At 48.2% G+C, this 23195-nt stretch overlaps 1 protein-coding gene across 2 annotated transcripts in view; it reads left to right on the top strand.

Moving 5' to 3' along the window:
• The first annotated feature begins 772 nt into the window (after window positions 1-772).
• The window catches only part of Nrp2 (neuropilin 2), a 128331-nt gene continuing 105908 nt past the window's right edge, over window positions 773-23195 (top strand). The window contains exons 1-2 of one of the 2 annotated variants that reach the window (XM_070018727.1): window positions 773-1691; window positions 16665-16842. In XM_070018727.1, the coding sequence (XP_069874828.1) occupies window positions 1619-1691; window positions 16665-16842 (251 nt within the window). In that variant the 5' untranslated portion in view covers window positions 773-1618. The remainder of the gene's footprint in view (window positions 1692-16664; window positions 16843-23195) is intronic. The other variant, XM_070018717.1, reaches the window with a different exon arrangement.

Raw genomic sequence — 23195 nt, 5'->3', positions numbered from 1 at the left:
TCCAAGGGAGCCTCGGAGCCTGCTGGGACACAACAAAGGACCCGAGTAGTAAAGGCTGGGAGGGTGTGGGGTTCGAGGCCGCGCGGGCGGACGGTGCGCGTGTGTCGCCGCCACGCACGGCTGCCTCTGCGAACGCACGGCCGAGCTGCGGAGCAGTTCCCTGCCCCAAACACCGCACGCCACCCAACTAGTGGGGCGAACGCCATTGCGCATCGGCATTGTGTTGGGCTCTGCGTGTGTGGCCTCGGAGTCACAGACTTGAAGGGGAACAAGCATGCCCCCCCCAACACACACACGCACACGCACACGCACACACACGCCCTGGTCCGCGATGCTGCGGAGTTTCCCTCCGGCAGGGACGATGCGGCCAAGGGCAGCGCGCCCCGGAGGTACCCGGGGAGGCAGAGGCTGCTTCCCTGGGGCGTAACGCACTCTCGGCGGCCGAGCACTGAGGTGTGCGGGCCGGGTGGAAGGTGCGGGGTGGCAGAGGGGTGCGTGAACTTAGGCCGGGCGGCAGCCGCGAGTGGAGGTGGGGTGCGGAGGGGAGCGCGCGCCCCGCCCGAGCTGGGTGCCGCGGCTCCGGGCTGTGCGCCGCGCGTCTCCGCCGCTGCCTCTTTAATCAGGAACACAGAAGGGGCGGGCCCTGAGCCGGCGCGTAATCGGATAGCTCTGCGCGGCTCTGACATCCACATGCTGCTCGGCCTGAAAAGGCAGCGGGGGGAGCCGGAGGGGAGGCAGAGGAGGCGAGCGAGCGAGGCGGCAGCCCGCAGTCCGCTTCCCCCCCACCCCCTCCCACCACCACCCCAGCCCGGCCACCTCCTCAGACGCGCAGACCCTCGGCGAGCCGCTGGGCGAGGTGGAGGTGAGGGCGGGCGCCAGCGAACTCGGAGAGGGGCTCGCTCACTCCCAGGCGATCCCAGCTGCCGCCGCTCCAGCCGCAGCACCCGCCGCCGCCGCCGCCGCCACCGCCGCCGCTTCCTTCCTCCGACTCCCCTCGAGAGGCTGGCCGAGCGGGTGTCGCCACTGGGAGAGTAGGGGAACCCAGCGAGGACAAGAGCGAGGCTACCGCCTCCCACTCCGGCTGTCCAGCCGTCCCTGCCTCCGCCCGCGTGTCTGTCCCGGGTGCCGGGCGCGGAGGGTCGGGGTACGCGTCTGAGATCGCAGCGCTGCCGGGGGCACAGTGGGATGCCCAAGGCAAGTCTTGCCTTTGATTATTACTATTATTACGACTACTACCACTATCGTTATTATTATTCACTTACGCTTGGCTTTCGGGAAATACTCGCGATGTTGTAGGATAAAGGAAATGACACTTTGAGGAACTGGAAAGCACATACATGCGTTTTGTTTTTGAGAGGAAACCCGTGCCCTCTTGCCGGCTGGTTCCCTCTCGGCTGATCCGAGCGCTACCCTCCTCCTGACCAGCTGGGAATTCCAGCAAGAAGCAAGGTGAAGACGGGCCGCCCGGGACCCCAGGAAGGAAACACTCACTGACCATTAGAAGCCTGTGCAGAAGACATTGAAAGCGAGAAAATAGGAGAGAGGAGAAAAACACAAAGACTTATAATTACACAAGAATCCTATAAGCCCAACCCTGGAGAAAGCCTGTCTCACCAAAATGGATATGGTTCCACTCACCTGGGTTTTCTTAGCTCTCTACTTTTCAGGACAGGAAGTGAGAGGCCAACCAGGTAAGCCCCTCAAAGTTTCCCCCCCCTCTTCATTTCAATATGGTTACCCCCTTTGAAAGCGGATGTTAATGCAGGGAGGCCCGCGCAGAAAGGCTTTGGAGGAGGCTCCCTCAATAATTTAAAGAGAGATCTTAGCCAGCCCTCCACACCACCAGGGTTACTAAATCCAACTTTTCTCTCATGCTAGGAGTGTGTGTGTGTGTGTGTGTGTGTGTGTGTGTGTGTGTGTGTGTGTGTTTTGTAACAGAATTTGGCAGTGTTCAGATGTCACATATGGACTGAATCAAAGGTTTAAAAATACTACAAAGCCTTTGCATTACAGTTTTGGGGGGATTTTTCCCCCCTGTCTTGAAGCAGAACACATCTCCCTTGAGTTTTTTCAACCTAGCCAGGGAAATATAAATCATTTGCATTCTCTCCACTTAGCTACATTGAGCAATGTTGGGTTTGGGAAAGACCAGAGTCTAGTTTGGGTTTCAGATGCTGTGGATTTTTATACAGAATGGGTGCTTCAGCCTGGAAACCCTAGAACTCAGGCTGGTGGACAAGCTGGCTGGCTAGCGGCTGAGACAGGAGCTTTCTGCTGGGCGCTGCTGGCATTCAAGGCAGTTGGTGGTCCCTGCTCTCTTTCCTACATCCATGTGTTTTCTGGGAAAGTAAATCATATGTTCTTTTCAAAAAATTATTATTAGATAAAACAAACTGCATGGCCCTGGAAGGCCTCTCACTCTTGTGAAGTGGTTAGAAACTTTTGAGTGGAATGTGTTTTCAACCTCTGCCAAAAAGGGTGTGTGGACACAGACTGTGGAGATAAGCATGGTCACCCACTAGGGTCCTAGCATTTATTTGTAGGGTGTGCCTAGAGGTCCTCCTCTCCCTGAGAAGGGATCTCTCTTTTCAGGGACTCCTGCAGTAGGGGCTTATAACCCTTCCATCCTGGGACCACACTCCAGGTGAGCCCCTCTCTGCTCTGAGAATCTGACAAACTCTTAACAGCTGCTACAGGTGATTGAGGATGGGAAACCATCTATGGAGGAAATAGAAAAGTAGGGGAGGGAGATTCCAGAAGCGTCTTTACTCCGGAGGACTGGAAAGGTACGGGTCGCTGGCGGCGGGGCTGACTCCGCATAGCCTCCCGCGTCTCTCTCAGCACTTTGAGTAGCGTAGCGGGTCCTGAGCAGAAAGCTATGCGCCTGGTCGGTGCACTGATTTTTCAGCCCTCCTCCTCCCCCCGCAATACACGCAGCGGCTTCGAGCTGGGGTGTTTCGGGATTGTTTTTTGTTTCTTGGAGAAGTTGGAAGATTGAGGTTTGCCTTTGCCGTCTAAATCTGACCATTCGGCAGCTCTTCCTCTGCCATAACTGGTCAATCGACAGCTGCAGATCCCACCCAAGGGACTAGTGCGAGTCCGACCATGGAGAGGTTTTTCGGGGCCTCCTATCCCTTCATGGCTTAGTTCTAAATTCCCAGCTTGAAGTGAAATTAAATTACCTCCCACAGATCTGAGTGCCGCGTAAATTATGCATGTTTGTGTGATTTGCTCCTGATGCGTGTGCGTGTGTGTGTGCGCGCGCGCGCCGTGAGAATGCCCACGGTGTATTATGCATCCAGGCGCGGACTCCGGTAGGCCCCGGCGTGCGAGTGCGCGCACACTGGCACACACATCACACACCCGGACGCATACACAGGACAACTTCAGGCTCCGTGTGTTGTGTGCAGGTTGTGTGCACAGGGAGAGGTTCCGAAGATTCCCGAGGCCATCTCCTAGTCCAGATGTTCCCACATCTGTCCCCGAGCGCTGTGCAGAGTCTGCGTACGTGTGTGCGACACCCGCTCGGACCCGCTCCCGCTCTGCCACCTGCCTCCCGCGCTCTCTCCGCAGAGCCCCCTCCCTCCCTACCCCTGCTCACGCTGCGTCACCGAGGCGCGGAGTGCGGGGGGCGGGGGGGGGGCAGGTCACCCACTCCCGAGGCTGCGGGCCGCTTTGGCCACGGGAGTGGAAACGCAGTCGGGACCTGCCCATAGCAGGTCTTCTCCGACTGCCAGAAAAAGCCGATCGCAAGCCAGAGCGACCGACGGGCACCTGGGGAGCTGGCGTCGGGTGGCAAAGGGCGAGGCCGAAGGAGACCTCTGACTCACCCGGCGTGCGCGGGCTGGGCGGTGGGCCGGCCCAGGCGCCCCAAGCGGCGGCCAGAACCGATTCGGAGAAGGAATCAAGGGGGGAAAGAAGGCGGAAAGCTTGCCCGGGGGAGCAACTGAGCAAATACCCGGACCTGGGGGGTGGCAGAGTGCAGATCCACCACCCCTCCCCCTTCCCTCTCCTGGGTTGGCAAGAGGCCGGGTCCTAGGCACCACGCACCACAACTCTCCTCTCCGCCCGACGCTGCCTGGCCTGACTGCAGCCCAGCCGCCGGCCTCCCTCTTCTGCTCGGGCTCGGGGATTCCGGGCGGGCGGCTCGGCTGCCGCTGCCCGGAGCGCCCCCTCCCGCCCTGGCGCACGGGTTCCACGCCGCAGGCTCGCCGCAGCCTCTGGAGAGTGGGTTCTGAGGGCGCAGGGGGCCCGGAGGCTTGGCCAAGCAGGGTGGCGGGGAGCCCGAGCCGAAGGCGGTGGGGAGAGAAGCGGGAAGGAGCCAGCGGGAGCCGCGGGGATGGGCGCCAACTCGCACGGCCCTCGGAAGCGCTGCGCGCTCGCTCGCAGGGGCGACCGAGCAGGTGAAGAACACGCGGCGCGCTGGCGCCCACGTGGTGGAGGGAGATGCGGTGGAGATGCGGTGTCTCCCCCAGCCACCCCCCCCCCGCCCCCGGCACCGCCCGGCCCCGAGCGCTGCATCGATTTGTTTGGGCTACGCAGCAGAAACCGAGCTGAGCAATCCATAAACATTCTATTAGGCAACAATATTCCCAGGGAAGAGCAAAACCCGGGCTCACGCCTCCCAGACGCTGGCGCCTCACACTCCTCCTCCGGACTTGGGGCGCCCGCGGCAGAAGCCCGCGGCGCGTCCTTGGCGTTGCTTTGCTGGGTGCCAGAAAGTTGTGTCCGGGCTGCGGCTGCGGCTCTTCGGCTCTGAACCCGCCCCGCAGTCCCCGCAGCCCAGGCCGCCCCTCCTCCTCCCAGAGCTTAGCTTTTGCATATGGGGCGGGGGAGGAGGGAGCTCCAATCCCCTCATTTTCACTGATCGATCTCTTTTTCATATCAACGTAAGTTCTTGGAAGCCAAGCAAACTGCCATTAAACGACTGCCCCCAACCTTCGCCTGAGGCTGGCGGCGCCCCCACCGGGTCAGGCAGTTGGAGGTGATGGAGGACCAGAAGGGAGTGACATCGGTAGGGCTAATCTTCCCAGTGTGTGTGTGTGTGTGGGGGGGTGATGGAGTAATCTTCCCAGTGTGTGTGTGTGTGTGTGTGTGTGTGTGTGTGTGTGTGTTTGTGTGTGTGTAGGTGGAACCCACCGAGCCGCCTGGGGCCTGGGGTAGGAGGGGTGGGATGGAATGGTCAGCTTGGGGAATCTCATCCGAGGCTTACAGGGCGGGAATCAGCTTTCCAAACCAAGTTTGGCGAATCCCGCCCATCCTTGCTTGCGGCCGCCTCCGTGGCTCGGGTTGAATTTCTTCGGGCAGAGTGGGGGCTCCAGGCTGGGATTATTGGCGCGTGCTCACTACTCGGCTCGCTCCCTCCCCCTATCCTTTCCCTTCGGTTTCTGACTGTGAGGAGAGCCCCCTGGCGCTAGCCATTCCCCTGCAGTGCTGGCTAGGAAGCTGTGTTAGCGTTCAATCCCCGTGGGGGGGGGGCACCTCACCCCGCCCAGCCCTGACAGTGGATGAGGGTAGCACCTCCCCCTCCTAAAAGTTCCCACCTCCTGCCTCGTGGACACGTCACTTGGAGCCCAAAGAACCCAGACTTCAGTCCCACTGCCCCCCCCCCCCCGCCTTGGCTGGGAAAGCTTTGATCTGTGCTAGGCTTGAACACCATCGCCATAGACACGGGCTGACACAGTCTATCCAACCTTCTGTCTGGACTGTATGATCAGATAAGAGGTGTAAATTGGCTATGTGAGATGGGTCTGAGTTCAAACAAATCCCTGCAAGAGAGATAGTGATGGTCTCAGCACCAGATTTGAAGATTTCTTTTAACCCCTCTCCCCAAAGTGTGGGATGGCCCCAGGGATGTGCTTCATTTGTAAGGAATAGGTTAACAACAACAACAAAAATAAATCCTAGATTCTAGCTTGAACTGGGTTCCCAGAGACTGGAGTCCTACCCACATTAAAAAGTGCCCAGTCAACTTTTCCCCAGAAACACACCGAGGTAATGGAGCTGTTGCCAGTTGCCAAAGGAGCACACAGTGCAAAGCAGTGGAAAGGGGCAAGCTCCCCACAGGACTTGAGCACAGGCCCTTACTTGTCCCCGCTGTGCTTGGGTAGGTTTGTGGATGCCCAGCGATATCACCTGGGTTTGAAGTTTTATGTCATCCCCTGGAGCCTTTAGCAAGCCCTGGAGCTCTCAACTGGCAAAATGCAAAATAAGAAAGCTGTGGAGACGAACCCAGGCTCTCCAGACAAGTCTGCTACTGACTATCAAATGGCTCCTGTCTCCTGCTGTTGCATGGGAAGTCTGCATTCTGCTGTAAACTGGCCAGCTCTTAGCTTCTAAACACAGGAAAAACTAAAAGAGTCCCAACACCAATTCATATGCAACAAGGCACAGATGCGAATAACAGTTAAGGGAAGGTTGGGGGCAGGAGCGGGGTTGGTCCGTAGGGAAAGACACCATAAACTATATAACTCTGAGGACTTCGATGTTTTGTATCTCATTCAGCTGTTCACTAAAGCAATGGAGAATAAACAGACTTGGATGAGCTAAGTGTGGACCATTTCTGAGTTCACTGTATTTTCAGAACTGTATTTTCAGAACACATTCCTCAAAGATCCCATTTGGAAAGGTGTTAGAAATCAGAAGTGAGATTTTTTTTCCTTTGTAAAAATGTAAGCATCAAAGCATGCTATATAAAAAATGTTTAGACCATTGTCTTGGATTAGGCTCCTGAGCTAACTAAGCCTCTGAGCTAACTAAGCCTGACAGCAAATCAGACCAAAATATATATCAAATAAGAATGGAGTATTTCATGTTAGCTTCTGGGTGTCAGGTTATCAAACTGAACTCTGAACTGGGCCAGAACAGGCTTCCTGGATCCTTTGGCTGATACATTAGCAGGACCTGAAGTCCCCTCTACTTTAACCTTATAAAAAAGGTAACCTTGAACCCAGGAATCAAGGTTTGTGTTATGTTCCCATTTCTGCACACCTCCTTTGCTTAACTCACAAGAATCTCATCCTAATCTTGTAGATGCCATGTTGACCAATTCATGAATTGGAAAGCCAATTAAATCCATAACTAAATTTGTCATGATTTGGCCTTTTGACAAGTATAGCACTTGAAATTTCTTGAACTGGACTTGAAAAGGGATACCAGAGCAGTAGTTGACAGTATCATTAACATATTTGAGATATTTACCATTTAACCATCATTTTCCAAATAAGGCATTCCTCCCCAACACTCCCCCTCCCCCCCCTTGCAGTGGCAGGTGTATGTTTTGAGCTAGAAGTTAATCCTTGTACTATACCTTCCAGGTAAGGACTTAGCTATTTGTGTAATGCTTTAAACTTATTCCTGGAAGATGTTAGGTTTTTTTTTTCTTTTTTCTGATGCTCCAACAGCATTTTTTCCAGGCATTACCTGCCTCTATGATAAAGGGCCCCAGGCTTAATGGTTTCCTTACCCAACAAGATTCAGTGGGGTTGTATCCTAGGACACTCTGGCCTTGTCCCTTTGCTGGCCCTCTAGGAGAAAGCTTCTTCTAAAGGTTTAGGAAGCTGTCAAGTTTAGATAAGACTGAGCTCCCATCCTATGGGACCTTGGTTGTATTAATAAGGAAAAATTAATTTTTAACCACTGGGAACATTGCCAAATTATGTGACCTTTGGCAGACCAGCTGTGCTATAAAAATAAATCCCCCATTTCTGAAAATGCTGCTCTATCCAATAGAACAATAATAATGTGGCATTTAGGATAGACAAGAGGGGGTTTAAAAAATGGGTGATGACCAAAAAAAAAAACTTCGATGCATGATACTTGATTTCAGACCTGTGCAAAGTCTCTCCTCCCTAACGAGTTTTTAGAACACAGGAAGAGGATCTGGATGACAGAGTATGGGGCCTGTATATACAGAGTAGAGGTGTTAAATGCTTCCAGCCTGCTCCCACCCAGCCTTGAACACATCTCTTATTGTTCACACTGGCATATTGCTGGCATGGGCACAGAATAAGGGGTTTTTAAACTGGCAAAAACATTTGTCATTCCTTACATACCACTAAATAAGTGTGTCACTGAGAAGTTAGGGAGGGGTGTCATCACTGCACTTCTTAGCATCTGAATGATGGGAGCCAGACAACATTGGTTTAAGAGCCAATTGTTTAAGCCAGTTGCCAAGAATACCTGCAAGTACTCTGTGTAATCACTGAGCTTGGTCACTCTGCCTCAGTTTCCTTGTCTGTAAAATGTTTTCAGTAATAGTATCTACCCCTAGGGTGGCTGTACTATGTCACATTCCGTAGTATGCCATTTGATACATATTGAGCCTTTACTGAATTCATTTTGTCTGTGAACTATCTCATGATCACCATGGTGATAAAGTTTATTTTTATTTATTTTTGTGTTTGTACTGGTACTGAGACTTGAATTCATGTCTTCAAACTCTTTCTTGCCTTTTCTCACTCAATACTCATGCTCTACCCCTGGAGCCACACTTCCACTTCTGCCTTTTTGCTGATTAATTGGAAAAGAGAGTCTCTGCTTGAGAGAGACTCTCAAGAGTGTCTCTTGGAGAAGAGAGTATCTGCTTGGACTAGTTTCGAACCCTGATCCCTCAGATCTGGCCTGTTGAGTAGCTTGCTGGATTACAGGTGTGAATCACCAGCACCTGCCTAGTTTATGTCATCTTTATGAGATTATTTTAGGGGGAGAAGTGAATAATTTTTCAATCTCGGCTCTTCCCCCACAAACCACTGAAGGTTTAATGTACCAGATTATCTCTCCCCACACTGTTCTTCAAAGATGGATATTCTCTGCTGGATTTTCCTCTGAGATTTACATCTCCTCTTTGCATTTTTTTTTCTCTCCTTGTTCTATTTTCCATGTTCTCATCCATATTTTTTTTTCTTTCAAATCTTTCTTCTTCCCATTCCTTTTCCTCCCCTTCCATCCTTCATCACTGAAAGTACACTCAGCAGGGATCATGGTGTTTAAGGCGCTCTCCAGAATTTGTAATAAGTTAGACTCTGGCATTAAGGCCCCTTAGCAGCTGAACTCAAAAAAAGTCGTCAGAAAGACAAAATAGCTTTTACCCAGCAAGACTCTTAATAATCCCATTTCCCTCTAGATCTTCATAAAAGAGTCATGATCTAATCCAGGAAAAAGGGAAGGAGGCTAGGAATAACAAAGGAGAGCTCTCCCTGGTTGCTTGCAGTGGATGGGGCTGCTAGATGGGGCTACATGCTCCTGCTTGTTCCTGGTACCCTGCTTCCTGCCTCCAAAGATGCTCTGATAACCAGCCACTGGTTTGGTAGTCTGGAGAGCAGAAGATAAAGGGAATTGCAAATTACACTAGACTGAGTGATAATAATAATTGTTTGAATAAAGGAAAAAAAACATAAAACAAACTTCAAAGGCATATTAGGGGCAAGATGTAAGGGTACTGGGACCCACTGAGTAGAGAGAGGTGAGCTGAAGCCAAGCAAGGCAAAATCCAATACCAGCAAGTGGTTTAGGGATGAGGTAATGTTTCCTCTTCCTGGTGCTGCTGTCAATAAATGCTTAGAATTTGCCTTTAGGAGTCAAGAGGGGGTGGAGAGAATACATTAGTTGTATTATTACTAAAATTAAAATGTGTGCTTCCATTATCACAGGCTAGAATGAGCTAGAAGACAGTTTACACCAAGTCCACCTTGACCTCTACCTAGATGTGACTATCCCAGGAAAGTTAGTTAAACTCTTAATTTACCCATACAAATATCTTTGCTTAATAACAGCTGTTGGTCAGAAAAGAAAGGTAGTAGCTGGAGAAGTGGAATCATAAGAAAAAAAACCACGTCAGAGATTTTTATATCTAGTGGTACTTTTGGAACTACTTTAGTTTATTCTTAACTTGTTATAATTAGTCAAATCTCTTTGACTTTGACTTTTGCGTAAAGCTCTGGATTTGCCAGAGGTAGTCAGAAAGGGTTTATATACTCAGGTAACTGATGGCCCAGCAGAGAGGATAAGAGGCCAAATTCTTCTACTTCTTAGAAGATGCCGAACTTCTGCCTTTGTTGTACAGGGATTGGGAAAAATACTCCTGGCACCAGTGGTGTGTGTGTAGGTGAGGATCAGCAAAGGCCAGGTGAAATTTACAACAGAGAAGCAGATGCAGAAGACAAGGCAGATGAGACCAGAGACCTGGACACTGGGTTAGTTTGGGGGAAACACCTAGAAACTGCATTTTAGAACATGTGGTTGCCTAGCTACTCAGGAGGCTGAGATCTGAGGATCATGGTTCCAGGCCAGCCTGGGAAAGAAAGTCCATGAAACTCCTATCTCCAACTAACCACCAAAAAGCCAGAAGTGGAGTTGTGGCTCAAAGGTAGAGCACTAGCTCTGAGCAAAAGAGCTAAGGGACAAGGCCCAGGTCCTGAGTTTCAACTCTAGTCCCAGCATGACACAAAATAAACAAACCCACAACATATAGTTGGAAATAAGCGCAAATAAGCTTAGAAATAACAGTGTGGATTAAATGCAATGCAAGGTCCAAGTCACCAGGCCCAGGAGAGGGGTTGGTGATTTGGGACAGGGTTGAGCATCATGTGCTAACCAATGGGGGAGCCATTGATGTTTCAACTTGAAGCTTCAATTCATCAAAATAACTGAAAACAATATATTCTATTACTATTTTTCCTCCTTTGGATTTTTGGAGAGACTTTAATATTATACTTCTATGTTTCCTTCCCCCAAATGTCTGTTAAAATGGTCAGGATTTGTAATCCCAGATCTCTCATCAATGGCATCAAAATTGCATTTGCAGTGAGGGCTGGAAAAGAGTGGACATAAATATAAACTAATGATATTATATCGGCTGCCCTATTGGAATTGCATTTGTTTATGATATAAGATGACAAATAACAAGGTTACCACAGGTGGCATGATTCGAGGTCAGGGGAGGTAATCACATCAAACTTACATTTTACTGATTAAATGAGGGTTCATTTTTAGCATCCAGATTGAAGGGAAGAGACGTTCAAAAGGCCCCATTTCCTGGCCCAATCTCTAGTTGTTTGCGCATTGAATTCCTTGGAGGTGTTTGAGACAAGGCAGCTTGCTCCAATCCTTCCTGTCTTCCATGGACACGTGCAGGCTTCCTCTGCTGCTCCCTGGTCCCTTCTCTCATCCCCTCCCAGATGGCCCTTTTATTCAGATTTTGAACTTTATCATTGCACACGTTCATAGCGATTCCCATTGGCTACGTTTTTGAGAGCATTGCTCAATGCCACCTGGCTCTATAAATTGAATAGATTGCATCCTTTCCTACTTGCCTTAGGAAGTGGTCAAACAGCCGCATTCCTGGGCTGATGGATTGGCTCATTTCTTCCCAGCTTCAGCCAAGATACGGGTTTTATGAGAGTGTCTTGTGACAGGCTCAAGTCACTTTGAATAAAAACAAAATCCAGCCTCAGCTCACAGAAAGAACTCTTCAAAAGCAGCTTATCCTGGGTTGGTGAGCAAAATTTGGTTAAAACCCTGAGCAGAGGGCTCAGATGATCTGGGTGAGGGATTTAAGAAACTCATTTTCAGTCTTTCTTTCTCATGTATCTCTGTGGTGCTCACACACTGAACTGCATGTCCATAAATATGCAGCCACAGACTCAGTGCAGAAAAGCAACTCACGTCAGTAGAGCTAAATGTGATTAAAAGAGACATTTGAACTCTCCATAATGTGGGACAGACATGTTCATCTGCAGATCCTAGAGTTTTGTTTCAGGCTTACCAAGCAAACACAAGTAGGGTAACACCTTGAATAAATAAATGTCCTATTGTTTAGGAGAAAAGAAAATCTTTTGAATGTTTTGTATTGATCGATCTATGGCTTATAGAGTTTTTCCCCACTTCACGATGTAGGCTTTGAAGTTTGAATGGAATCTGACCTTTAAGAGCCCAGAGTGCTTGACTAACTTACCAACGGCCATACAGCTTTCCAGTGGTGAGACTAGATTTGATTAGGTTTTTGTACTTTTCTCTTTTTTTTGGTGACAGTAGGGGGCCCTAGTTTCTCCTTTAGCTTTTTCCTTTTAAGCCTGCTACTCTACCACTTGAGCCACACCCTCACCTCTAGCTTTCTGCTGATTCATTGAAAATAAGAGTCTCATGGACTTTTCCGCCTGGGCTGGCTTCAAACCTTGATCTGAGGACCTCAACCTCCTGAGCAGTTAGGATTATAGGCATGAGCAAGCAGTATCCCTTGATTAGGAGGCTCTTAATCCTTACCCAATGCTGTTTCCAGTAATGTGCTCTGCCAGAGTGAGTGACATGGCAAGGTGACAGCTTTCTCTCCCTTTCAGTAAGTAGGCAGGATAGTTTCTTTCTTGGCCTGGCTACCGATGATCAAATTAAAACAATGCTGGAAATTGGAGATAAGACAGGATTATGTGGTGAGCAAAGAATAAATCGTAATAAATCTCTTGTTCTTTTCAAGAGAGCTGAGACTGCCTTTCTCCACAGTGCCCTGGGCTACATCAGACCACCCTCAACCTCAGATGAACACTGTTTGTTCCTACGTATACATTCCTGTAAAAAAACGTTTAGTTTATAAATGAAGCTTTTCAAAGAGATGAACCACAATAACTAATAACAAAAAATAACAAGTGTATAATGAACAAGTGTATAATGAACGTTATGTGGATGTGGTTTCTTGGCTTCCAAGATATCTTCCTCTCCTAAACTCACTGTCCTCATGACAGAGTGGGTTGATTGCATGCCTAGTCATGAAATGCAGTTCGGTGAATGATGACACATTGTGAGTTGGGGTTAGGCTTACTACTAGCCTCCTGACACGTGTCAAAGGAGGAGGCTCATTGAGCTATACCAGTGCAGGTTGACTGCAGGTGAATGAGACTCTGACCCCATAGAATTCTGTACTGCAAAGAAGGGGATTAAGAAACAGATGCCTGTAATCCTTCCTCTCCTCTTCTCAAGGACACATTAAAGTCACAGAGACATAGGGTTGCAAGAGGAGCCCCTGGGCCTAGGAATCTAGTGGGCTCTCAGCTCTCTTCCCAAAGCAAAAAGATCTTGTCATACATTCAGTTTTCCAAGAAAGCAGTTTTAGCGATTTTTAACCTCTCCTTGATACTCTTCAAAATGAAATTCTGCCAACATGCTAGTGATCTGCCTAGAATGGCTCAGAGGGTGAGCTCCTAAGTGAATGAGCACCAGCATCTCCCAGACTCTTAACCTGTTCAGAGCTAGGTTATCCCTGACAACATCAGATGATGCTGTGTGTTTAGGGGAGGTTTTATAAAATCACCTGGCATTTTATATTTCAGATACAAGCACCTAAATAGTCATCATATGAGAAAACTAGTGGGTGACTTTAGAAGTTAGAGATGTCTTTCCTTGAGATTACTTGGGGAGGTGTCACATGGGGCCTTTTATACGCTGACCTCTGACCTGACCCTGCTTATCCCTTCAGCGCCCCCCCCCCACTTCCCCAAGGCAGGAGAAAACTGCTCTGAACATTCTAGGACTGGATTTTTCTGCTACTTTTCTTTGGGAAATGAATTTGCCCCAGGTGAAAGGTATTCAAGGAGTAGTTGGAGAGACTGGCAGTCCCTTGTCAACTCACCAAACAGGCTCTGTAGCTCCTACTTCAGCTCAGTCAATTTCCCCTCTGTATATGGAGATTGGCCTTAAGGGGTTTGCCCTTGAGTTCAACTCTCCCTTGGCTTGGTTTGACTCTTCTGAAACAGGACAGAAAGCATTTATGAAGTTCATTTCTTGAACACAATAGCTGCCTACAGAGTAATGGATGGTATAGCTCTTCAGAAGAAATTCTAGCTAATTTCTATTGGGGCATGTTTGTATTTAAGAAATAAAGGGCTTCCAGCCGTGGAGATGAAAGTTCAATTATCAAGAAGAAATGAAGAAGTGTGTTTTCTTTACAGTTTTTCCTGATGTCTTTCAAGAATTCTGTGCTCTCCAAGAAAAATAGAGACAGAAAATTCTAGTATTTATCTTTGTAGATATATGTCTGTGCAAATGATGTGTGATATTTTCTGAGAGGTGTGAACGTGTGTACAGGACTAAAGTGTGAATTACCAATATGTACGTGTAATTGATGTATGTTCAATATCTGTGCCTGTGTGTGCTTGAGTGTGAATGTAATCTAAACAAGAAAGGGAGTTTGTAAATGTTTGGGTATTAAAGAGGTTAACCACATACACACTGAAACAGATGTTTTAATGGCTTCTGAGATATTTCAATAAGTCCCTTGATTTTCTTCCTATAAAGGACAGACCCAAAGAAAAAGAAATGTGCTACTCTTTTTTTTCTTTTGATAAGAGAAAAATTAACAACAGAAAGTGCAAACTATCAGCCTTGGAATACATGATACAGTTTTTTTTTTAATTTTTTTTCAGGGCAATGATTGCTCCTAGTGTAGATGAGAAATGAAACCATCCTGGGAGGATGATTTCTTTCCTGTCTTTGTTGCTGATCTGTGGGCCTGGTCTAATTACTAAACGCTTAAGCCTGGGGTCTAGGGAATTGAGGAGAGAAATTCTTCTTTTAAGAGTAATTGGAGAGAAGCAGGGGAGGGGTGGCAGAGGAGGGACAGCACACGTGGATGATGTGAAAACCATAAGGGTTACTAAACAGGAGCTCAGCTCGGGTTTCCTCTGATGAGTTCCAAGGCCATAAATAAATAAATAAATGAAAGTATAATTTTGGGTTAGGCAGTGGCCAGCCTGTAGTTTTCTGCAGAATAGCTGGCAGAGGGGTTGGGCACACTTAGAACATTCCTTCTGCAGCGAGTTGGGTAAAAGCAGCTGGTGCTTTAAAGTGCCCATACCTCTGCCTTCTCAGCCACTCCCCGCCTCTTTTCACATGCAGGAGCCAGAACCCATAGGCCACCACTGACTGAAAGATAAGGTGCCCAGCGTGGGGGAGAGTTATGGGTGCTTGCAAAGCCTGCAGGCATTGGCTGCAGAGGACCCGCCTGCATCTGTATAGAAGGGATGAGTCCATTGTCCTCCTGGACTGGGGAGGGTGCAGGGTCATTAGGTAGAGGGTGATATGGTAGCTGCTAGCCTGAGGAAATGGCTCGCTTTTGTTTTCCCCCAGTAGGAAATGGACCTGAATCCCATTAGATTCTGGGCAGTTCAACACAGCACAGTTGGAGCTCTTGAAGCTCTTGGAGGCTGGATGGCAAAAAGGCTACTTGTGTGGATTTGTGTCCTCACCACCATTGTGCAGTATGCCCATCATTTATGCATTTAAAGCCTGTCAAGCTGGTACTCTGGAGCTGAGGTCTGGAAGACAATAATGCCAACAGACACGGGGAATGGCAAAGTGCACCTGTAGAGTTAAAAATGCATGACCCGTTCCCTCAAAGAGGGAACACAGGAGAAAGACCCCATCCTGGAGGGCGGCTGTTGAGCTGTAATACATAATTCACAGGCCCATGCTGCTCCACACAGATGGCGACATTAAATCGTGATTGATGCTCAGAGACTCACACAACTCAGGAAGGTCTCCAAGAGGCTCCTGAATATTTCCCTGGCTCTCATGCCTCTCTGTTCTAACTGCTGTGGTATTAAGCAAAAACCCCCATTCCCCAAGAACCCCACTCCCAAGTAGATGAGATTCTTCAAATGTCATCTCCCACTTCTTCTGCCTTTGAAGGTCGACCCTGCCCTCCTGGCCCACTGAGCTATTTACCTCCAGCCAGGCACTGCAGGAAAGAGGAACCCAGAGGCAGCCCAAGCCTCCCGTAGCCACTGCCTGTCAAGCAGCTGCTCCTGGCTGGACAAAGCAGCAGCACACTCTGGTGGTGGTGACCAGGCAGGAAGGACAGTGGGCAAGAAAGCACAGAAAAATCACCAGCCTCCGTTTAAGCACAAATCACCTTTGTAGGTAATTCTGAGATCAGAGCCAGTGAATTCTCCAATAGAGATTTTTTTTTCCCACTCACTCAATAATAAAACAATAAATCAGCTTTGTGGTGTATGTGCAATTAAATGTTTTTTGGGGGGAAGGGTGTTATTTTTTCTTTCTTAAAAAGGAAAAAAAAAGTAGAAGAAAGTGAAATCACCCTCCAGGGTCTGTTCTAGTCCAAAGCTGAAAGTGATTCCTTGTACCACATGTAATTGTTGCCAGGCTTGATTGTGGGTCGGCACCACAAAACCACAATTGTCAGCTCCTGGAGCCGGTCTGCTGGCTGCCTGAGTGAGGCCCTGCTAGAAGACAGGGGATAAATGAAGGATTTATGAAGAACAGATAAGAGAATGAAAGGCTTAGAATGAGGAGAAATGGGCCCAAAAGGGCAGACAGGAAAAGGCAGGCATATTAAGTGTACAACCTTCTTGTTTTTAGAATTTCAGACCATATAATTGGAAATATTTATGACCATTTTCTGGAATATTTGTATGCCTATGCATGTGCATGCGTGTGTGTGTGTGTGTGTGTGTGTGTGTAGTTGGTGGATGAGGGGTGTATGTATGACAGCTGAAATAATTTCTTCCACTAAATGAGTAAGTAGGTTAGCCTCCTGGATTTCCATAAAAGGTCTGTAAAATAGTTGTGATCCACCCGTGGGAGAGGAGGAGGCAGGGAGAGAAGGGGGGAAAGGCTGAACGTATCTCAAGTTCTTTGGGCATTGCTTTCTTTTTCAGACCCACCCTGTGGAGGCCGACTGAATTCCAAAGATGCTGGCTACATCACATCTCCGGGGTACCCCCAGGACTATCCCTCCCACCAGAACTGCGAGTGGGTCGTCTATGCCCCAGAGCCCAATCAAAAGATCGTCCTCAACTTCAACCCTCACTTTGAAATCGAGAAACATGACTGCAAGTAAGCACTGCTCTGATGAATACACCTATGGCCATTCCCCTTGTTCCTCTTCCTCCTATCACCCAAGGGTCACAGAGGGAAACTTCCACCCCAATCGCTTTTGGGGGAAGTGAATAAATTTCCCTGGGAGGCAGGGGGTGGCCTCCAGAACTCTACCCCTTGACTCTGAAATTGACCTTCCCTTGGAGATCTCTCCACTCCCACTGCTGACTCCTGGAAAAAGCCCATGACTTCCTTAATAAAGCAGGAGCCAGGCACTCAAGTAGAGATTCACAGTGCCTCCAGCCATGGAGGCCCAGCCTGTTAGTTTATAATGTCACAGCTGGTGCCTTATAGAAAGAGAGAGTAGACAATTCTGAGTCTGTAAGGGTAAGTCTGAGACTCAGATTGATTTCTGATATCTATTATGCTGCTCAGGTTAGAGAGTCTTAAAGCTGCTCTTATGGATTAATTTTAACCAACATTGTAACTGTTCTACAAATAATCATAATGCGTTAATTTCTTACAATGGCCCTGAGAGGCTTGTGCCCTCATGAGTTCCATTTTGCAGTGAGGCATAGAGAGGTTAAGTCAGTTACCCAAGGTGACTCGGTTGGTTTTATAACTGTAAGGTCCGCTCCTGGATGGCTAGCAGACTCCACCCTCCTCACAGCAAAGTCTCCACCCAGTACCTGTGTTACCTAGGCAACTGGGACACCTGGAAGAGGTCACATCTGCATCCTCTGAGGTCACATCTGAATTTGATGTGGCCACACCCTTCTCTACCCATACCCTAGATAAGGCCTAGCCCAGGCCCAGACGCTCTGTCTCTGCTCTTTTCTAGCTTTATCTCAGCTCTTTCCTTCTCTTCTCTTTCCCAGCTCTCTTCTCTTTCCTAGCTCTCTCTTTCCCACCTTTCCCAGACTCTCTCTCTGCTCTTTTCTAGCTCTTCTCTCTTTTGTAGCTCTCTCTTAGCTCTTTTCCCCAGCTCTCTCTCTTTCTCTCTCTTTCCCAGCTCTCTCTTTCCGAGGCCTTGCCCAGCCATGTGGAGTGCCAACATGGCCTGGTGCCAGCCAGAACGATGAATAAACCTACCCCTTACCTGAATACCACGTGCGTGGTGCTGTTCTTACTCGGCTACCTCTTTTTAAAAGCCTAACAATAACCAGGGCATGAAGTTAGCTACCTTAGAAAAGTAGGGTTTTGGTAATGCCAGATGGACATTTCGACATTTGCAAGTGCTTTAGAAACACTGTGTTTAAAACCAAAGTCCCTGCACGTTACAGTGGGGAAGCATGAACATTTCGATGTCAAGAGTGCAGACATGTGTGCAGTCCTCCGGAGCTCTATCTTAAATGCTTTCCCTGTTGAAAAAGAAAAGAAGGGGCGGGGACGGGGGTGGGGGAGGAAGAGTTTTCTGTGAAGAAAAGAATGCACCAATGGTCAGTCCTGCTCCAAATGAGCACTCAGCCTGTCTAAGTGCTCAGATAAATGTTCATTGCTCCCACATGACTAATAAATAGTCTGAGCATTCCTGTGACCAAGCACTGTGAGTCCCAAATAATGAGTAAGAGACAGGTATAAGGAAGCAGGCGACACTCCACTCTGGGCCTTCATTTCTGAGTGGGCCTCGGTCCAGACCCTCGCTTCCTCATGGAGGAAACAAGACCCCTCTTTAACTGTACCAGGCTGTGAAACCCAGTGAACTGATGTCATTATTGCCCTCCCAGGACTACTTTACACCTACTGAATGCTGGGTTTTCCCCCCCCTCCTAACAAGAGGTAGTCTTTGTTGAAAACCAAAGGGTTTCCCATATGGACGCTGTGTGTGACCAGTAGTCATAAGATGAGTTTCTAAATTCCAGGGCCACACTGAGTGGGGGACATCTGTTTCCCTTTTCTCAGTTAAAGGTACACCCTAGACATATTGGCTCAGTCTCACTCAAGACTTCTGCTTCTCTAGACAGTGAACCTTCCCCCAAATTTTAGTTTTCAAAACTTCTTTAGAAAGTGTGTGGGGTCTCTGTGCCTCTGGCTGGGCTGCAGGAGGTGGACAGAAACAGAAACAGAATGTACAGGGTGCTAGGTCCCAGCTCAGAGAAATTTGACTAAGCACCTCTCCTGAATGAAGGCCAAATTGGGTTATGCTGATGCCAGTGAATCTCCAGAGGAAATTGCTAAGAGGTCCTTTTATGTTTATTCATAGTGACGGAGCGGAAAAAAAGGCCCAGCTTTTGGGAAGGAAGAACTCTTTGGGTACTAGTAAGCACAGCTTCAAATGAGTTGGGAAGCAGGAAAATGGTCTTGCCTGGCTTTGGGCTCTGGGACATGCTTTCTTCTACCAGCCTCAGCCTCGGGAGGGGGGGGGGGATGGATGAGGGTGGTTTGGAAGCAGGGGTGGGGGGGGGGTTGCAGAGCCTCTGTCAGCAAAGGGGACACAGACCTGGCCATTTCTGGGGGTGGAGGAGAGGAAGCAGGCATGTGGCAGGTTATCTCCTGGGCTCTCAACTTCACTAAAGTAGCTTCCTGTTTTTCTCTCTGCTCTTCATCCCAGCTTCTGGCTTCAACCTAAAAGGTCAAAGGTCAGAAGGAAAAAGGGGCGGGGGGGGGGGGGGGGGAGGGGGACGGGGGGGGGGGGGGGCGACAACTTTCTGGAATCTGTTTCTCCCAGTACCAAATTGTCAAAAAAGCTTCCCTGGGGTAAAGCCTCTTCTATTCAGCCTTCCCTACCCCCACCTCCACTTCTCTACTCCCCATTTCTTTCTCCGATTTTTATATATAGAAGGACACCTCTGGTCTCTCTCAGTCTCTCACTCTTCAATGTTGTTGTTTTAATATTTCCCACTGGTCATTTGCATTCAGAATAAATAAGGTTCCCTCTCCCTATTGCCTTGCTTGACTTTATAACAAAAGGAACACTTAATCTAATTGAAACCCTGGAAATTCTTTCCGTCTTGCTCCTGCTTCTTTCCTCTCACTCTCTCTTCATTTTCTTTTCTATTTTTCATTTTGTGCCAGTGTTGGGGCTTGAACACAGGGACTGGGTGTTGTGTCTTAGCTTTTTCCACTACCACTTGAGCCATACTTCCACTTCTGGCTTTTTGGTAATTAATTAGAGCTAAGAGTCTCAGGAACTTTCCTGCCCTGGCTGACTTTGAACCACAGTCCTCAGATCTCAGCCTCCTGAGTAGTTAATATTACAGGTGCGAGCCATCAGTGCCCGGCCACATTTCATTTGTGTAACAGGGGAAAGGAAATCCACCAGGTTCCTCCTTTCATTTTGGAGATATGTTTCAAGTTGGATTTGGCTTTCAAGGTCTCAACAGTGGACACTTCCCAAAAGAAAAATTCCTCAACTGTCCTTCTGATGGTCGTGTACAGCAAAAAGCCAAAATGTTCTGAAGCACCCTGGCAGGAAGGAAAAATGAGGAAGAAAGGCAAGAAAAAGCCTAGCTCAACATGTCTGCCCCAGTGTTTTCTCTTCTTCTTTCTGTGTGTAGGATTAACAGCAAAGATTGCCCACTAACCCGGCCCTGGGACCTGATATGAAGGATTATCCTGGGCGAAAGCTCCAAATCTCTTCGTTGTCTGTACTTTGAAGTCTCCATCCCAAGGGTCAGGGCTGTTGCTGAGCAAACCCCAGACAGATCTTTCCCCTGACCACAGCTTGCTCATTTTGTTCCATTGAAGCTTTCTGTTTGCAAGGAAAATTTTACTCACTGACTAAGCTTCGCCTGAGTCAGAACAAACCCAAGGCCGTCATGTCTGGTGAGCTACCCTGACTCCTCCCTCACCCTCCACCAGGAGCGCCCAACCCTGAATGTCTACCGGCTTTCCCAAAGCCTGCATAGCAGCTCCCAGGAGAGACCAAAGCCCACAGTGGCTTTGCAAGGTTCTGGTGCTGAGGGACAAAAGGACAGGGCTCCAGGCTATCTGGCCAAACAAAGAGAAGCCACTTACTTGGTCTCCCAAGAATCAGAGAATACTGCTAGGCTAATGCCTAAGGAGACAGAAGCTTTTGGCTTGAGTCACAGCCAGTAGATTGGTTGGATTTTAGAATAACACACACACACACACACACACACACACACACACACACACGTGCGCGCGCTTGCACAATTTTCCATTTGTAAAATTTGAAATGTTTAATAACACAAATATATCATCTGCTGCTTAGATGTGACTCCTCAATCAGGCCAAGCAAGCCCCCATTACAGAGCCTCAAACAACCAAAATCAAGAACCTGGGTCTTTTTCATAATTGGTCATTTCTACATCTGTATCTTAAAAAACATTTCCAGAACCTGCCAAAGCCACTAGAAAGACCTCTAATTTCTGTGCTCTTCAGCTCAAGGCCAGCGCTCTACTGCTTGAGCCACAGCACCACTTCTGGTTTTCTAGTGGTTTATTGGAGAAGTAGAATCATCCTTCTAGTATTTAGGTTGTTAATTGGAGATAAGAATCTCATAGATTTTTCTTCCCCAGACTGGCTTTCAACCACGATCCTCAGATCTCAGCCTCCTAAGTAGCTAGGATTTACAAGTGTGAGCCACCAGCACCCAACTCAATATTTCTTTTTTTTTGGGCCGGTCGTGGGGCCTGAACTCTGGGCCTGGGCACTGTCCCTCAGCTCTTCAGCTCAAGGCTAGCGCTCTACCACTTGAGCCACAGCGCCACTTCCGGCTTTTTGCTTATGTGGTGCTGAGGAATCGAACCCAGGGCCTCAGGCATGCAAGGCAAGCACTCTACCACTGAGCCGCCTTCCCAGCCCCCAACTCAATATTTCTTAAAGATTCACAAGGAAGTGAGGTCACACTAGTGATTTCATATGTTATGTTTCATATTTCATGTTATGAGTGCAATAGTGTCTTATTTATCTCAAAATGATCATTATCAAACAACAGTATTCCAATGAAGTGAAATACTAGAACATACTCCTTTAAAAGTTCCAAAAACTCCTTCTCAATACTAAGGACTAAACTCAGGGTTTCATGCTTGCTAGGTAAGCACTCTGTGATTTGAATTACACTCCCAACCATTTGCTCTCAGTTTGTTTTTCGAATAGGGTCTTACACTTTTGCCCAGGCCATCCTGGAACTGTGATTCTCCTATCTCTGCATCCAGAGTAACTAGGATTATAGTGTATACTACAATACCCAGCCAAGAGTTTGTTGTTGTTGTTTAAGTTTCTGGTAGGGAACATTATAAATTATGTCTACTCTTCCACATCTTCTTAAGCAAAATCAACACTTAAAGGGTGTCAAGTTTTTTCTTGATGGATCAAGATTCTAACTCTATACAGTACCTATTATGTGCCAAGCTTGATGAGAGCACTGGGAATACTGTGATGAGTACCCTTGGACCACATAGAGCTCTGGGTTTGTAGGAGTCAAACAAGAAGATATGGCTACATGGAAAACTGGCCCAGCTAGGCAAGCACCTCTGAGCCCTCCCTCTGCTGAGCACTTCATACTATCTCATGTAAAACTCACAACAAAGCTATGATAGAGTGCTACTCCTTCCTGTTTGCCCATGAAGAAACTTAGCTCAAATAAGTGAAGCAACTGGTCTATGTTTCTGCCTTCAAAAGTAGCAGAAAATGGACTTGAAGTCAAAGATTCTCCTTTTTAATCAGTGTTCTTTGCCCTTGTGCTCCCTGCCTCCTGCATGTCCATACCCATACTGTGTGCTATGGCCAGAACATGATACAGGACTATTATGTGAGCTCATAGCATCCAGATCCAGCCTAGATAGTGAGACTTGGGAAGGTTTCCTGGAGGAGACAACGACTTGCAAGGATCTCAGAGAAATTAGCCAGAAGTGTGTGCATGGCTGATGGTCGAAGTAGAGACCCATATACCCAAAGACAGGAAGGGGATAGTCTCATAGCTCTGGGAACAGTAATTGAACATGGCTGAGCTTGGCTTCCTTTTCTGTGAGTGTTACAAGGGTAGAGCAAGAGAGACAACCCTTGTGACTTACTAATACAAGCCCTCTTCCTGGCAAGAGGTTCCTTGGCAATGCTATTTAATTTTCCTGGCCAGGTGACTTCCACCATCTCCTTAGAAAAGGGGCTGTAGTCAGGAAGCAGGAAGGACTGATATTACAAGGACTCTGCTGTCTCTACCTTCCCTGGCTGTTATAGGACCTCTAGTGCCTCATACCCATAGCTATGTCCAGGGCTTCTGGGTTTGGTGACTAAGAGTGTGTTTGGCCTAGTAAAGTGCTGGTAACATGCTAGATTAAGTTCTTCTACACAGACTGTGAATCCACTCTCTTTTCTATGGGTAGAGGACAGGAGGCCAAACTGCCCAATTAGGAGTGTGGCTTCAGCTAGAGTCCACTGAAGTCTCTAGAAAGCCAGCAGAGCAGAGC

The sequence above is a fragment of the Dipodomys merriami genome, unplaced genomic scaffold (assembly GCF_024711535.1).
Source record: "Dipodomys merriami isolate MVZ:Mamm:240054 unplaced genomic scaffold, mDipMer1.0.p SCAF_1, whole genome shotgun sequence".
Taxonomy (NCBI): Eukaryota; Metazoa; Chordata; class Mammalia; order Rodentia; family Heteromyidae; genus Dipodomys; species Dipodomys merriami.
The sequence above is the reverse complement of the archived record's forward strand: the minus strand, read 5'-3'. Positions and strand labels throughout refer to the sequence as shown.